Source organism: Sceloporus undulatus, chromosome 3, assembly GCF_019175285.1.
Source record: "Sceloporus undulatus isolate JIND9_A2432 ecotype Alabama chromosome 3, SceUnd_v1.1, whole genome shotgun sequence".
NCBI classification, from domain to species: domain Eukaryota; kingdom Metazoa; phylum Chordata; class Lepidosauria; order Squamata; family Phrynosomatidae; genus Sceloporus; species Sceloporus undulatus.
In genome coordinates this window covers 73,876,143-73,893,914 of record NC_056524.1, presented here as the reverse complement: position 1 = coordinate 73,893,914, position 17,772 = coordinate 73,876,143, and the positions used below count along the sequence as shown (strand labels likewise).

Genomic DNA, 17,772 nt, shown 5'->3' with positions numbered 1-17,772 from the left:
TATTTTTTTTACTCATTAAAACCATCATTCCAAATGTCTTAAAACTCACCTGTTAACATCCCCTTTTCTTTCTGTTAGACATGGTTCATTCTGTCTTTCCTCAGCATCATCTTTTTTATACTTCCCCTTTTTTCTCTCAGTTCTTTTTTTCCTTTTCCATCCTCTGCACTGCATAATGCTTGCTCTGTTTCTTCTCCTTATCTCTCTAAAGACATCTGTATTCTCTTTTAAATTCCCCAATGTACAACTTTTTGTAACAGCATTTGTCAGTTTCTGTTCCTTTTTTCTCTGCTTCTCCATCTGTTTTCCACTATACACAGCTATGAACCTTCGTCTCTCAGACACTCTCACGTACCCCATGTTAACACATCTTTTGTCTCTGCCATGTTGCTCACACACTTCTTGTTTCACATCACAAGTAATTTAGAGCTCATCACTTAACTGCTTCCTTTTCTTGCTCATCTTTCCCCAAAATTTTGGCTCTATTTTCATATGCTCAAACTCTTTGCCATCTCTGATGTACTTTTTCTATATCCCCATTCCCTGGTTTCTGGATCTCATTTCTGGTCCTCCTACCCCACCTTCCTCTCTCATCATTAATCTTTCCTCCTCTTCGCCAAGTTTAGTAACAAAAGCAACACACAGCATTGATGATTGGCTGCAGCAGACCACTTCTGCTCATGCCTATACATCCTGGGAAAGTAAGATATATGTAGCCATTCTGCCATCTTCATTTCAGAAACACCCACACACCCCAGAGCAGGGAGGGTGTGTGTGCTACAAACATTAGGTATTTGGAGTAATCTGCAAGCCTGATGTTGTGCAAGCCTGTTAAGTTAGAAATTTCTATCAGGTGAAGACTAAATCTACATTTCTACATAGAGCAATATGTTGAATAGTGCTTTTTCCACTTCACTTAGCATTAACTCATGTGTATCTAATTTATTACAAATTACATTTACATGCGGTAAGTTATTCATTAGAAATGTTAAGTAGCACAGTTTATTCTTTTGAACCTGGCCTAGTGTACCTCTTGAATGATATTGGATACTCCCCAAAAAGCTTTCATGATCTTCCCAGAGAGCAAGACCCTCTTTTTCTTTCCCTTGTCATCTTTCAAGGTGAATTGAAAGCAGCCCTCAAAGCCTTCTCTGATTTAAAAGTCAGTTTACAGTGTTATTATTATTATTATTATTAACTTTTATTTATGAAGTGCTGTAAATTTACACAACGCTGTACATACAATCTTTTTAATTAGACAGTTCCCTGCCCTCGGGCTTACAATCTAAAAAGACATGACACAGAAGGAGAAGGGAGTGGTGGAGGGAAAGGGTAAGAGGTCCAGCAGTTCCTCTCTACCTCCAAGGTAGATGGACTGGAGGGAGGGCTTGGCTTGGCTTCATAATGGATGGTTAATCTTCTTCCAGGGAAAATACATACTCTCAAGTAGGATAATACATATACAGTACATAGCAATACAGGCACCAAAAGAACATCAAATAGTAAGCGACAATTATGCAATGCCTGGGAAGGCTTCTCTGAACAGGATGGTTTTCAACTCTGTTTTGAAGCTGGTTAAAGAAGTGATGGCTCTTGCTTGTGGGGGAAGAAGGTTCCAGGAGTGAGGGGCAGCAAGTGAAAAGGGGCGAATCCGGGATGGGGCAGAGGAACAGTGCATCACAGCTCTCACTGGAGCTTTGTTGCTAACAATTTGCCACCCAAACAGTATATGACATACAATATCTTTATTAAGATACATTTATTGAATTAATCCCTGCAGATTTGTTTGTAAGTTTGTGATTAAAAATATCAAATGGTTCCATGAATTTGCAGCTGTTGTACACATGCCTTTCATTATTTTCAGTCCTTTCCAATACCTAAAACTTCAGAAGTTTAAAAAAGTTAAGGACATGATCTTTTGTATCTGCAAAGCAGTTGTGTATACAAATGTGAATTCTTCTTTGCATTCTGTTACTGAGGTTTCACTACAGGTTTCAGAAATATGTTCATCAAAAGCCCTATCATGTATGCATTTGTTCATACTCCACCTTGATAGTTAGATACTTCACATAGATTGACTTTCACATAGATTGACATAGACAGACTGTCTGAGTGACAGTATTAGCAATCTTTTTTCCTCTCAGTTTAGGACTATTGGAGTTAATTGGTGGAAGTATTTTTAGCCACTAGCTCTAAAGATCTACTGATCAAGTTCTTAAGATGGAAGGCATAAGTGACCATCTGTTTTATGGATTACAAAAGATTTCCAAAATACTTTCAAAATTTTGACTCTATCAGTAAAGAGACTGAAATGTGACATCCTAGTAACATGGTGGCTCACAGCTATAGAAAAATGAAATGTGTTGATTTGCTAGTTATCTTTGAGGGGGGCAGTAGGGAAGGGACAGATAGCCCTTTAAGAAAAATGTTATATGTGGAGGTGGGCTGAGAGAGGAAGGAAAAATCAGTGGACAGAGGTAGAGGTGAAGGGTGGAATGTTTGGGTCCCATGTCAAGAGCAAAGCAGCATATAAATTATACTGTATAAATAAAAATAATAGGTGTGAATGTTGTCAAAAGAGCTATAAAAGCTCTGACAAAGTAGTAAATTAGCTAGATAGTCAAATTTCACGTGTACTACAGACTTAACTCACAATTCATAAGAATTCTGTTGGATTAGAACAAAGATCCATCTGAATCTGTTCATCACGTGATCAGCCTGTTTCCTATGAGAAGCTTACAAGCTGTTCATGAATACAACAGTACTTTCTTGCCCATTCACCCTAGTAACAGAAATACAAAGGCACCATGTCACTAGGAGAGAACTATATAGTCATCATGACTAGAAGCATTGATAGTCCCATCTTCCATGAACTGGATAGATGAGACAGAGACTTCCAGTTGGATAGATGACTCAGAGACTGGTGGCTTGGAAAGGGAACATTCATTCCTCCTGCATCTTCCCAGCCTAGTTGCCCCCTCTGGAGTCAACTGAGCTGGGAAGAGGCTTGGAGAGGGAATTCTCCTTCTTTCTGTGTCTTCCCAGAGGTAACCAGGCTGGGAAGAGGCTTAGCTCCTCCTGCATCTTCCCAGCCTGGCTGCCCTGTCCAGAGGCAACTGGGCTGGGAAGAGGCTTGGAGAGTGAAGGCCCCCCTCTGGTGGCAGCTGGGCTAGGAAGAGGCCTCGAAAGGGAGATTTGCTCTTCCTGCATCTTCCCAGACCGGCTGCCCCCTCTGGAGGCAACTGGGCTGGGAAGAGGCTTGGAGAGCAAACATTCCTTCCTCCTTACTGTATTGTCCCATTTATAAGTTGACTCAGGATTTTAGAGTCAATTTATTTTTGGGGCATGAATTTCTTGACGGTACTTTTAATAGCTTAGGTGGCTGAACAGACAGCCCATTGGAGCCCACTTGGGGCTGGCTTGGAGGTGTGGCATTTAGATGTGCCATGCCCTCAAGCGGGATAGAAGCTGGACCAGCGATTATACACCAGTTGGCTTTTCTCTTACTTGGGGGCATGGCACTTAGACACCACTTTCCCCAGAGCCAGCTTTTGCAGAGGAAAAGTCGGCTTTATGGAGGAAGGGAGGCTTTTTTTTCATCCCAAAAAGGAGTGGATCTTATCCACTCCTTTTTGGGATGGAATTTGGCTGGATTGGGGTGGAATCTGGCTGGATTGGGGCTGGGTGTCTGTTTGCCCTGGCCCTGATCCAGCTCTAAGCTGCCCCTTTTGAGCTGTCTGTATCCCCCATAGGAGATGATATAAATAATGTAAAGTCAAATGGTATCTACTTAGAACTTATCTAATAGTTCTTACCTTACTGTTACCTCTTGTAATGTGAGTCTGTTTTTAAATTAATTCTTATATTTTAATTAAGATTTTCATAAAATCATGGAATTGCTTTAATCTGTATTTTATTATTGTTAGTTACCCTGAATACCTTAAGACAAGTGATTATATATTAAAATTAATTTCTGCCCTGAAAAACCACATACAGGTTGACCGCGGTAAATAGGTACTGCCTTGAAGGCAAACTGGTGTGTTTTTATTGCATTTTAAGAGAGTTAATACATCTTTGAGTGTCATCCTGACTTCTAAAAACTGCATTGGTCTGTCTTGACTTTCTTCTGAGAATGACCTTCAACATAATACTGTACTGTTGTTTCTTGTGATGCTGTTACAGCTTTTTGCAGCTTTCACTGAGTTGGGGAGGAGTTTCTTTCCTCTGACTTTTATTTTCAAGACTAGTTTTGTTTTTATTTATCTAAAATTGTGTTTAAAATTGTAAAGAGGAAAAATCATATCTGATTTCTGAAGGTTTTTTTTTTTTTTGTTATCCTTTGTTTCTGGGCATAATTCTATTTGGCGTACAGTTAGAAAAGTTTCAGCCTATGAAAAACATATGTATTTGTAACTGTTTAAATAAAACAATATTTCTTCTTTTTAGGGGCTTCACAAAGGTCAGAGTTCACATTTGGCAGGTCCTAATAGTGAACGACCTCTCTCTTCCACTGGGCCTTCCCAGCATCTCCAGGCAGCTGGCACTGGTATTCAAAATCAGAATGGACATCCTACCATGCCTAGCAATTCAGTAACACAGGGGGCTGCTCTCAATCACCTCCCCTCTCACACTGCTACCTCAGGTGGACAACAAGGCATTACCTTAACCAAAGAGAGCAAGCCTTCAGGAAACACATCAGCAGTGCCTGACACAAACAGGCATTCTGGAGAGACACCTAACAGCACTGCCAGTGTAGAAGGACTTCCTAATCATGTCCATCAGGTGACGGCAGATGCTGTTTCTAGCCCTAGCCATGGAGATTCTAAGTCACCAGGTTTACTTAGTTCAGACAATCCTCAGCTCTCTGCCTTGTTGATGGGAAAAGCCAATAACAATGTGGGTACTGGAACCTGTGACAAAGTCAATAACATTCATCCAACTGTTCATACAAAGACTGAAAATTCTGTTGCCTCCTCACCATCTTCAGCCATTTCCACAGCAACACCTTCTCCAAAATCTACTGAACAGACTACCACAAACAGTGTTACCAGCCTTAACAGCCCTCATAGTGGACATGCAGTGAATGGAGAGATGTTGGAAGACTCTCAGAGCCCCATAAAAACCAACCCTCCTCTTATTGGTCATAAACCTAATCCCCAGATCATACCATCAATGTCGGTATCTATATATCCTAGTTCTGCAGAGGTTCTAAAAGCATGCAGGTAAGTGCTTAAGTCCTTATTTTATTTTATTTATTTGTGTTTTATGTTTCATTCGATCTTGTCAGTACACTGTTGAAGTTGTTTAGAAGAATATGAAACATACTCTGGTTTCTCTTCAAATCGTATAAATCTTTTGCTTTTGCTATGCATTTTAAACCATTAAGTTTAAATTTACAAAAAGTACAGCACATCTTGCTTGAATGTAGTACTTACGATGCTATCACTGAATTTGTATTCTCAATGGTTGGCCTTGAAAGGCTGAAAAGATTTCTGTTATAGCTTTTAAGAGTCCAAAGAAATATAGAACCGTTTTTATAGCTGAAATGGACTTTAGATTAGTTTTCTGGAGTTTCTCAAGCAGTTACCCTTGATCCATGACCTATTGCTTTTAAAACTAAGGGAAAATTTCTAAATAATTGTATGATTTGAGGGGAGGCATCTATTGTTCAAAAAAGAAAGAAAGAAAGAAAGAAAAAATCAATTGCACCCATGGGCAATTCTAGACTAGATCTTTGGATTGTGACCTTTGTATTCATAAAAATTGTGTGTGTGTGAAGCTGTATTTGCCTGCATTGTATTATGGGAGAGAAAGTGTTGTGTTCACACCAATACTTCAACAATCCTGTATTACAAATCTTAAAAATTGCAAGAACGTACAATGTAATGGAACAGTGTTGGGTTTCTGTGGCTTTTAATAGCAACATACATCATGCAAGTAAGTATATTAAACATTGTGGAAATTCAGTTAATATGTACCTTCCCTTTTCTCTTTGTCTTTTCCCATCCATCTGTTGACATTGGGGAATTATGAAGGAGAGAATATTGGTATGGTTGTACATATCAAGATTTTGACCTTATAAGAGAAATGGTCTATGAAAAACAAGAACACAGAGACAAGGCAAAAATAAGGAGGGCAATGCTAGAGAGTGACATGCAAACATAGTAAATGATTGCTTCAGAATGTGCAGCACCCTGAAAGAATTGGTTTATCATTCTTTGTTATTTTAAAGTTTTCATAAGTCATATTTTGCCAGAGTCCAATTCACAATGTTAGTACTCACCTTTAAGATGTAGGTCTGTGGCCCAATTTAGATGTTACTCATGCCAAGGGGTTGGAGAACCTCTTGTAGGCTGGATGCTGCCGTTTGCAGTTCCTGATTTGGCTATAAACTTTTTCTGCTGTTCTATCTGTAACTGAATATAGGAAATAAGAGGCGAAAGCTAGGAATATCTTGTGTGGAATTAAGCTCTGGTTTCCAGCTTGCTAAGGTTCACCACTGCAGCTTGTGCCTAAGTAGGCAGAGCATACCAATTAACTGTGCTGTTGGTATGATTTACATCTGATCCTACCCACTTCGATTTGGCCCTATTCCATGTCTTCAACATTGGCCACTGCTGGAATGCAGCCCCTGGATACCCTTCCCAACTTAGAATGTGGTTCCCAGACTGAAAAAGTTTTTCTGCCTATTCCTCAGGTACAGAGGCCCTTCCCTAGTTATTCTGTCAAATGAGTTGAGACAGGTGGCTGCTAGCAAGTGTACCAGTTATGGAATGTTTGTAGAGTAGTATACTTGGCACCTTTGCTATGGTCCAAATAGCTGGAGGTTTTTGTAATCGTTAGGCTTCTCCTGAGCTTTTTAGACTTTTGTGGATTTTAAAAAAACCTCTTGTCAGAACTTTTTAGAATCTTACACTAAATATGTTCTCTGTTGTTTTACTTTGATTTTATTCTGTGCTTGTTTTAATTTGTTAGATTTTACATTTTTTACTATATATGGCGCGTTACAGAGCGCCCAAAATGGGTGCTCTGCTGGCACCGCCGGTTGCTGCGTCCGGGAACCGCAGCAGTCAAACCGCGTGGTTCCCAGACGCACCAAAAAGAAGCCGCAAAAAGCGGCTTCTTTTTGGGCCCCAGAAGTGGCGCCGCAAGTGGCCAATGGCACACTTGCGACGTCACTTCCATTGCGGGACGTGCGGCACTATGTGTCTGCGATGTCAAGATAGTGTCGCCCGTGTAGAACGGGCACCGCCATTTTGTACGTTCCCAGGACGTACTAGGGTTAGGGGCGTGCGTAAAGCATGCCCTTTCCTAACCCTAGTACGTCTTGGGGACGTACTTTACGCCTGTGTGGAACGGGCCTATGTGTTATTAATAGTTTTAATTTTAGTTCTATGAACCACTCAGGAAGCTTCAGCCTGTTTTTGTTGTTGTTGTTGTTGTTGTTGTTATTCTTGTGCACCTTCAAATCATTTCTGATTTAGGATAGCCCTAAGGTGAACCTATCACAGGGTTTTCTTGACCTGAGAGTGAGTGACTCCTCCAAGGTCATGCAAGGGTTTCGATGGCCAGGCAGAGAATAAGAACTTGATCTCCAGAGTCCAACACTCAAAGCTCTACACTATTGCTGGTTCTCACAAAGCTTCAGCTATTGAGCAGTATATAAGTGAAGCAAGTAAATTCAGTGACTGAATGAACATACAGTGAGCCTGTGCCATACGTGGGCTCATTATAGGCATTTTCCAGCTTATGCGGAAGCCACCGGGAGATTGGGAAAATGGCATGTGTGCCCATGGCACGTGCACACAGCTGTGCAGCATGCACGAGCCCCATTATATGTATTGGAACTTGAGCATACACACTTTTTGCCTTACGTGGGAGGGGGATCTGGAACAGATCCTCCTCATAAGGCAAGGGCAGACAGTACAAGCATAGAGACTGACGAGGAAGTAAAGAGGAAGAACACAAAGCTGTAATGAAGAAGTTAATTCTTCATTACAGTAGCAGTTTCTGTAAAAAAGAATGATAAACATTAAAAGATAGAAAACTATAAAGATAGGCAGTAAAAATTGAAAACTTGACATATCATTAGTATGGATAATGTGTAGTATTGTAAAAGTACAGGTATAACTAGGCCCTGTGATGTCTTGCATCACTGAATAGTGTGGGACAATTCATTTTAAATCTCAGTAAATTTGAGTGAGTGTCTTAATGGTGGGGGGAGGGGGCACAACCCTCATTGTTATCTGTATTTTTATTTATAGTTTGTTCAAATCTTGATGCTTGCTCTTAACTTTCTCAGCACATTTTCATGCTTAGCCATTGTTTTTTTTGTTTGCCTTTGAGTTGACTCTGATTTATAGTGATCCTGTCATGAAGTTCTCTTAGCAGGATTTCTTCAGAGGTTTGCCATTGTCTTTAGCTGAGTGTATGACTTGCCCATGGTCACCCAGTCGGTTTCCATAGCTGAGTGAGGATTTGAACCATGGTCTCCCATTGTCATAGTCCAACAGTCAGTCTACTATACCATACTAGTTTTCTGTAGCCGTAACACTGAATGACGCGACCAGCCCTTCACATTAGTCTGTGTAATTACCAATAATTTTATAGTATTTTATGGTGTTTTCTGTGTTATTGTTATCGCTCTCCTCATACCACTGATTCATTTATGATTCATTTATTACAGTTTACTAGACAAAATTACTTTATAACTTTCTTGAATAATAACAATGTATACTTGTTATCAGTGTGTACTTAGTAGCTTTTTCATGCCATTTACATCTTCTTGGTCTTTCTTTTATTATGGGAATACAGTACAGTCTCTATATCTAGGGAGGTTATGTTCCAAGACCCCCTGTGGATACCTGAAACCGCAGATATTAAGGAACCTTATTCTTTTCAATTACTTCCAGTGCATGTGTACCATAGAATTACACTGGCAAACCTAGGAATGCTTGGAAAGAATGCTTCTCTGTGCATTTATAGCCCCTTCAGCATGATTCTGTGGTATTCTTGGACTGGAAATTGACCATAGAGTTGCACTGGAGAACCCAGAAATGCCTAGAGCAGGGGTTCCCAGCCGTCTTGATTCTCAGAGTGCTTGTTTCTATGGCTGAGCCCCTAAGAGGTCTACCCTATGTCTTACAAGTAAATGGTGTTTAGGAGTACAGTGGTATCTCGGGATACGAAATACCCAGGTTACGAAATTTTCGGGATATGAAAAAATCCCATAGGGAATTATTGTTTCGGGTTACGAATGTTTTTTCGGGTTACGAAAAAACTTTTGGTGCTTTTTTCGGCTTTTTCGCACGGAATCGCGGCTTTTCCCCATTAGCGCCTATGGCAATTCGGCTTACGAAGGCTTTTCGGGTTACGAAAGCGGCCGCGTTACGAATTAATTTCGTAACCCGAGGCACCACTGTATATATAAGAATATATTCTTATTCTTTAATTTCATTCAATCTTTATTTCTTTCATTTTCCTGAAGCAGCTGTGGAGCATCTGGGAAGTGCACGCAGAGCCCTAAGGGCTTCTCGGAGCACAGGTTGAGAATTGCTAACCTAGAGAAAGCACATTTTTTCAAAAGTAGATAAGTGAAACCATGTACAGAATCTGTGGATATGGGTTTCACACTGTACTTGTACATAACTGTTTTGTAATCCAAAATTCAAGACCTAGACATAAAGTGTAAAGACTGCTAACAAAATCATAACATTTTATTCTATGAATTTTATATTTGCTGGGCCCATTCTCCCTAGACCTCCAGAAGTCATACTATGGGGCTTTCTATACAGCCCTTTGGCACGTCCGGAGGACGTCCCATTTTAAAAAAGGGGCGTCTCTTATAGACGCCCCTGTGCCTAGTACGGACTCAGTCCGTACAAGATGGCGCCGGCCCTTCTACATGGCCGGCGCCATCTTTACGTACTGGACGCATAGTGTCCAGACGTGTCGCGCCGCTTCTGACGTAGCGAGCGCGCCCCTGGCGCCTCGCTACGTTGCAAACGCGACGAAAAAAGAAGCTCCATTTTGGAGCTTCTTTTTCGGTCCGCGCGGGAGTCGGGCCGTGTGAAGGCTCCGGCTCCCCCGCGGACCTACTGGCGGCGGCGGCAGACCGCCGCAAAGCGGCGGTCTGTACCCCGCCTATATTTCATTTCATGGAGCCAGCCTCTGCTGTAAAATTCTGTTTAGACAGCTTCTGCCTTTGTCTATTACCATTTGTTGACCTCCTGCATCACTGAATGAATCAGAATTCAGAAGGAAGCAATCATAATGTTAAAGTTGTATATTTACAGTTGGTCCTTGGTATCCACTGGGATTTGGTTCCAGGACCCCCCGTGGATACCATAATACATAGATGTTCAAATGCCATTATGTACAGTACACTGGGGTATTAACATTATGACATTTGATACAAAATTGCAAAATCAAGTTTTGCTTTTTGAATTCTTAAAAAAATATTTTCAAGCTGTGGATGGCTGAATAAGTCGATGCAGAATCTATAGATATTATTATTATTATTATTATTATTATTATTATCCCGCCTTTCTCCCAATATAGGAAATCAAGGTGGTGAACAACAAGTATAAAACAATACAATTTAAAAACAGTACAACAGTATTAAAATGTATAAATATAAAATTAAAAATACAATTAAACCATTTTAAGAGTTAAAACAGTTATAAATTAAAATATAACGTATTAAAATACAAACCATTAAAATTTATATTGCACAACATTAAAAACCCAGTCTATATCAGTTTGCAAAGACCTGCCATCACAAGAATGTCTTTATCTGTAGCCAGAAGGACTGCAGGGATGGTGCCATCCTGCCCTCTCTAGGGAGGGCGTTCCAAAGCTTGGGAGCAGCCACTGAAAAGGCCCTGTCTCTTGTTCCCACCAAATGCACCTGAGAGGGTGGTGGGACAGAGAGAAGGACCTCTCCTGACGATCTCAATATTCTTGGGGGTCATACAGAGAGATATGGTCCTTCAAATAGTCTGGACCCAAACCTTTAGGGCAGGGGTCGGCAACCCTCGGCCTGCGGGCCGGATGCGGCCCGTGGAGGCGGCAGGACCGCCCCCAACCCGGTCCCGCCGCCTCCACCTCCTCCTGGGCCGCTTGACTGCGTTGCCCTCCTCCACCGCGCGGAGGAGGAAGAGTAGGGCCACATGGCCTGGGGCAGAGGAGGCAAAGGGGGAAGCCCCACGCTGCCCTCCCCGCGCCGCCCACATCCTTCTCCTCTGCCTCCTCCGCCCCGCCCCCAGGCCGCGTGGCGCATGGAGGAGGGGGGAGCAGGAAGAGGAGGAGGGGGGAGCAGAAGGAGGGGGAAGAGGAGGAGGAGAAGAAAGAAGAGGAGGAGGAGGGAGCAGAAGGAGGAGGAGGAAGAGGAGGAAGGAAGAGGTGGTGAGTGGCCAGAGGCCTCAAGGTTTTTTAAATTTTTATTTTGGGTGCTTTTAATGCTAACAAGTCTCCCTTGGTTTGACAATGATAGTGTGGTGGTGGTGGTGGTGGTGGTGGTGATGATGATGATGATGATGATGATGATGATATGAGTCAGCTTGAGAGGCATGCAGGCATTATTTCTTAAGCCGAGAGAGTGTCACCTTCCAAAGTATGTTTTGGGTGCTTTTAATGCTAACAAGTCTCCCTTGTTTTGACAGTGATAGTGTGATGATGATGATGATGATGATATGAGTCAGCTTGAGAGGCATGCACGCACTGTTTCTGAAGCCAAGAGAGTGTGACTTTCCAAAGTGCCTTTTCTGTGTGTTTTTGGTTCTTTAATGGTGATATTGATATCAGAAAGCCTCTGAGGCAAGGCCAGTGTAAATTGCTGTGATTTTTACAAACTCATGTGCAGTGAAGAAAAACCAAAGTCCCTTGACCAAGTACACACTTCTGAGAAGTACAATTGGTGCAAGAACTGTGAAACCACCTTGACATGTTCAATATGCATAGCCATGTGAACCCATGTTCAGTGTGAAACCCAAAGAGTTTGGTTATGCAATAAGCCTCTGAAATATGCAAGAGGCCATCTTAAGTAAAGCCATGTTCAATGTCCAAATGTGCTTTTTGGAATGGGGGGGGGGGTTGGCCAGAAGGGGAAGTACATTTCTGCCATCTGTCTAGGAAAATGTCCAAATGTCCTCCATTTGATCATGCCTAAGAAACAGGCTTTAGATTAACATTTTTAAAAAATCATCAATTTTTTTTGCATGTCCTCCATTTTAAAAAGTGGTCCTACATTTGAAAATGTTGTCCTTATTATTAATTATTTTTTTTTGGCCCCCCCCCCCCCCTCTGTTGTCTGGGGGACACCAACCCGGCCCCTGGCTCAAAAGGGTTGCATACCCCTGCTTTAGGGCTTTATAGGTCAAAAGCAACACTTTGAATTGTGCCTGGAAACGGACTGGCAGCCAGTGGACCTGTTGCAACAAAGAAGCTGTATACTCCCTGTAGCCAGCTCCAGTTAACAGCCTGGCTGCAACTTTTTGGACCAGCTGAAGTTATGAGCATTTTTCAAAGGCAGCCCACAAAGGCATGTACCACTATTGCCGAATCTGACTTCTCCAGGTGCAGCTGGCACACAAGGATATGGAGGGCCAACTTTACATGAAAGGGGTAGCCTGTATTTTGTAGTGTAGTGCATATCCAGATGCTGTGAAGTCTTTCTGCTGCAAACATGAACTAGGACACACCATGTTGTTCCATATAGTTCCACTACTGAATAAGAGGCAGTGGAAGATGTTTGCAACACGCTGATGTGTTGATTACCCAGTGATGTTCACACAAGCCAACTAGCCACAGAAGAGCCCAAGCTTCATCCCTTCAATTGAATGATTGGTCTGCATCGTACACTCCTAGGCTACTTTTCAAGCACCAGTTTAGCACCTGTTGGGACACTGCCATCAACACTGGCAGGTTGAAAATGAGATGAGACCTGGGATACCAGATTCTACAGATATCACTCAAGCAGAGAAGCACCATCTTCGTAGGAAGAGGCATTTGGCACACATTAAAGGATTTAACCCTTAGGTCCTTTTGGAAGGACAAAATTCTTGAAGCTTGTGAATACTTAGCTTTATAGCATCATGTGACTTACTTGGTGGCAGTTCTTGCAGTGCTTAATAAGACCTTTCTAAAGCTGCATCTGCACTGCAGAAATAATGCACTTTGATAGTACTTTAATTATCATGGCTCAGTGTGGTAGAATTGTGGAATATGTAGTTTTGTGAAACATTTAACCTTCTCTGTCTGAGAGCTCTGGTGCCACAACAAACTTCAAATCCCATGATTTGAAGGAGTGATATCTTGGTTGTCCAATCAAAATGCAGGAAGTACATCATTCAGGATTTCAAAGCTGCACTGGCTTCATCAGGTAAAAGATACTAAAATATCATAAGGGGAGAGGGGAGAGTGACAGTGTTGGAGTAATAGGCCTGCGTTTTATATGAGATCTTGTCTCTGCTGTAGTTCATTTGGATTGGAAGAATCTCAATGCAGGAAGACAAATGGCAGTAAAATTTAAACTCCATTAGCAGTAGTAAAGTAACTCCTTTTGGGAACCATGGTTTTTCTAACTTGTATGAAGCCACAGGCCCCTTATTTTGGCAGATGGTTGACTTTTTCCAGACATTGTACTGCTACATCTGGGAAAAACAATTCAGGTGCTATGTTGGTAAAACTCAGCCGATTTCCCAACCTCCTTATATGTTTCTCTTTTGTGGGTTGTGGATTTTGTTTTACTTCATACTGAGTACAGTGGAGCCTAGCCTTTTCAGCCCCCCCCCCCCCGCCGTGTAAGGCAAATCTCATGTGAAGTCGAGCCCCGTTCAATAGAATGGGGCTTGCGGGGGTGCGCACACACAGAAAGCACACATACCATTCATTTAATGGTGACTTGGCTTCTGCATAAACAGGAGGCTGCATATGGTGTGCCCGCGTATGGAGTGAGCGCACTATATTTTTAATAAGATTTTGATAAACTCATCTGAAACAGAGTAATCTATCTAATATTCCTTTAAATTTTCTAAAGAAAATATTTTTGAGAATACAGATTAAAATATATTATTAAATTGTAAGTTCTTTAGCCATGTCCTAACAGTCCTTTGTTACTTTCAGTAAGTGTACTTTCTCTTGATTAAACACACTTTTTAGGAAAATAGTGAACTAGGTATGTGCCCTTTTCATGTATTGCCATGTCTTCACTATTAAACCAGACAGAAAGTAGTTCTTACTAGGAACTCTTTGTACATATTTGGGGTGGGGTGGGGGGGAGCTTTGTAGCTTCAATACACAAGGTGGGTTCCATTTACTAGTAAATTAATGCCCTGCACAAACAATGTCCTGTTTGGACATTCCTTTTTTTTTTTTTTTTTTTTTGGCTAAGATAGGAACTGCTCAGAGTAAGTTGGACTATTTAAATGGAAGATTCTTGTTAGGTAGCATTAATTATTGGTTAATTTTTGTTAATGAGTCATAATGACACTTCAGCTGAAACACTTCCTATCTTACCTTATCTCCATCCTTCTCTGGCAACGAAACCAGAAACTTCCAACTCTATTTTAGATTAATTGCATCTTAATATGTCATCTGAACCCTAAACCAGTTAATCATTCTGGTTTGTAAAAACAAGCTAGGTGATCTAGAATTTGAAGTTGGCTTGTTTCCAATCAGACAAATAAATGCCTCCCAAATCCTCCTTGCTGCCACAATGAGGAGGAACTTGAGGCTCGCCTAATCTCCCATTAATACTAAATGACAGTTGCGTGGTATATCTGAACCAGCCCATTAGGTCACTGTTACAGTTGTCTGCAATTTTTGGATGGCCAACTTAAAAACAATCACATGTTCCCTGACTTGTTAGCCTGGCCCATGCCCCCATTGCTTTCTTTGGATTCTGTTCTCCTGCCCTGTCCCTTCCCTTTCAGTGGACAAATCCAACATTTGCTTTCCTCACTCTCATCTTTTTTCCTTATAGCAGAAAGCTAGATGGGGATGTAACAGAGGCACACACATATTCTCTCTTTGGTGTTGTGAGAAGAAAGTCAGTATAGAATAGGCCATAGACATTCATTCTGCCCATGTTTGACTGGATCAGATCCAGTTAATATTTTGTGATGCAGATGTGCTTTTATCTACATATGAATTTTTCACTCTCTTAATGTAAAGTTGTCCCTCCTAATTCACGAACTTGAAATTTGCAAATTTGTTTATTTGTGAGGTCTCTCCTGACCTCTCCCATGGCTGGAACAGTTGATCCAGGTATTGCAGGGATCAGGAGAAAGCTCGCGTAGCCCCTTCTACCTACCCTCCAAAGCCCAGATCGGTTGATCCAGGCATGGCAGGGGTCTGGAGAGAACCCACATGGGCCCTCTTGTGGGGGAAGGGGTTTTTTGTGATTTTCCATATTCGCTGGGCTCCTTCACCCCTAACCTCCGCAAGTATGGAGGGATGACTGTAATTTGTTCAGAAATCAAAATGGAAGTATGTGTGGTCGTTTCTGTTGTCTAATTATTTTGTTTTGTTTTATTGTAGGAATGAGGCAGCAATTATTTAAGAATTGTTTTTTAAGTTATCAATACAAAACTGTAATTGAATGAATTAGAACTATTAAGAACTTTAGTTTTTGGATAGGCCCTCATATTCAGAGTTAACTTACGAACTTGGGTAGAGGGAGAACTGAAGATTTACTCTACTAATCTTTCAGACTTTAGGAGATATATCATCTTCATTTTCCTAATTTTTTTTAAATGCATTCTGGAATCTTGACTTTAGTGCTTCCCTTTTGTTGAACAAGCATGGTCCAATTATATTGATGTTTTCCATTGGAGAAATTACTGAATGACACTAGTGCAACAAGGCCTTTCTGAGCGGAACAAAATTTCAGCTGTATTTGTCAGAATCACGGAAACTTTAACCAATGGTCTGATTAGGGTTTGGGTAAGGAACTGTAGTTAATGCTGTGCTTAAGTCAGCCTTGGAGACAGCTAAACAGAGAATATGTCCCCTTACCCCAAATGGTTGTATTTAGTCTTGTTACTGTAATTCTTTGCAACAGAGGAAGAAACTATACTCTGATTCTTCTGATCCCTTATGATCATAAAGAAGAGAAGGGTAGCATGCAGCTGTTACAATATTATTCTGCTGTTTCTCTGGCTGGAAAGAGCATTTTAGGGTCAAAATAGACATTAAAGGGAATGTGTGTTCCCTGTGATTAACCCAGTATTATTAACTTACTCTGTTGCCCAGTCCAGGCAGGAGTCTTGTGACCTTTGGAACCTTCAGATGCTTTATAATGACTGTTCCCCTTTTTGCGACCGCTTCCTTTATAGCCCCACCTTTGTATTTTGAAAGAATACAGTACAAATATCCTCTGGAGAAAATTGTGTTCACCAGATACCAACATGTTTAAACATTTTGGGATTTGGTTTAGGATTTTCATGTTGAATTTAGATAGGGCAGTATATAAGCAGTAGCTGCTGCAGATTTTATTTTTTTATTTTTAGCATTAGTAATAGTTTATCTTACAGTTAAATTCTGGCCTTTATACCTCATTTATAGCTCACTCAGCTACAAGTGTAGTATAGTCATTTCAAGGGATTTTGGTTATGTATTCTTTACTGTATGCAGGTGTAGCAATTTTATTAAATAATTTGAACTAAATCTAGTTAATATTCCCAGCTAGGGTAAACCCATTAAATAGTTAAACTTAGAAAAGTATTGACTTAGCAAATTTTTATGTATTCATTGTGTGTGTTCTAATTGTGTGTAACAATTGGATTTAGACTTTGACTATTTTAGCTCAAATATTTTGAAAAGATGGTTTTAAAGATGTCACCAAAAAGACTGCAACATACTTATGCATATAGGAGTGCTTATCATCTGTAAAACATGTAACGAATGGCTTCTTTTTTTGTCTTGGGTCTTATTGTTGTAGAATTTGTAGTATGATACTAGTTTGGCTTTGTGTTATTTTTTAAACTTAGACTGATGGCACAATTATTTTTTGTACAAGTACACAACTGTACATGTGTGTGCATGCGTGTGTGTCCCATATGTTCTTCTGTGTCAGAAGACTCTATTTTGCAGATGTTTACCAAACGTCTTGCTTTCCTTGCTTCCTCACTTGTCTGCCTTCATTCTTGCCTTTCCTCTCACATCCTTTTTCTGTGGACTGTAAAGTGAGGATGTGATTAAAGGTTGTAAAATATCAGTAAACCTTAAAAACTGAGCTGACTAACTGTGCACACAGTCTGTTCTCTTGCCTAATCCTTTTATCATATTGTTTGTTGTGCATGAACACCCCCACATTGTATAACCTTCTGAAACTAATAAATGTTTTCCAGGTTTTCCTTGATGTATAAAGAGTTTTTCCATGTTTCAAACTAATTATCTCTGTCTTAAATAATTTCATTTGAAATTGATTATAGATTAGATTAGTTTATATATTAACTTCAGAGGAGAAAGGAAATATTTTTTTAAAAAAACCTGTTTAAAATACAATGAAAATAAATATTGAGAGCTATATCAAAGTTTTAGTTCCAGTTAAGGCTAAGCAACTGAGTTAATGGGAATCTGGTAAATCAGCAGTTATGTAAATTCTATGGATTCAAAGGGTCTACTGAATTTGGGATTTACAATTGGATTTAGACCAGAAAATCTTCATCAAAATATTCTGTGGTTTTCCATTTCCATTTATCATTTTACTTTTGAATTTAAATTTGTATCCCTGTTAATACACATGCTCATTCATTCAGTATTTGTATA

The 17,772-nt window shown here is 40.5% G+C and overlaps 1 protein-coding gene across 4 annotated transcripts in view; it reads left to right on the top strand.

Annotated features, from left to right (window-relative positions):
- Positions 1–17,772, top strand: part of KDM6A (lysine demethylase 6A) — a 207,830-nt gene that overhangs the window by 145,687 nt on the left and 44,371 nt on the right. For all 4 annotated transcript variants that reach the window (XM_042458871.1, XM_042458870.1, XM_042458869.1 and 1 more), the window contains one exon: positions 4,447–5,222. In XM_042458871.1, coding sequence (XP_042314805.1) covers positions 4,447–5,222 — 776 coding nt within the window. The remainder of the gene's footprint in view (positions 1–4,446; positions 5,223–17,772) is intronic.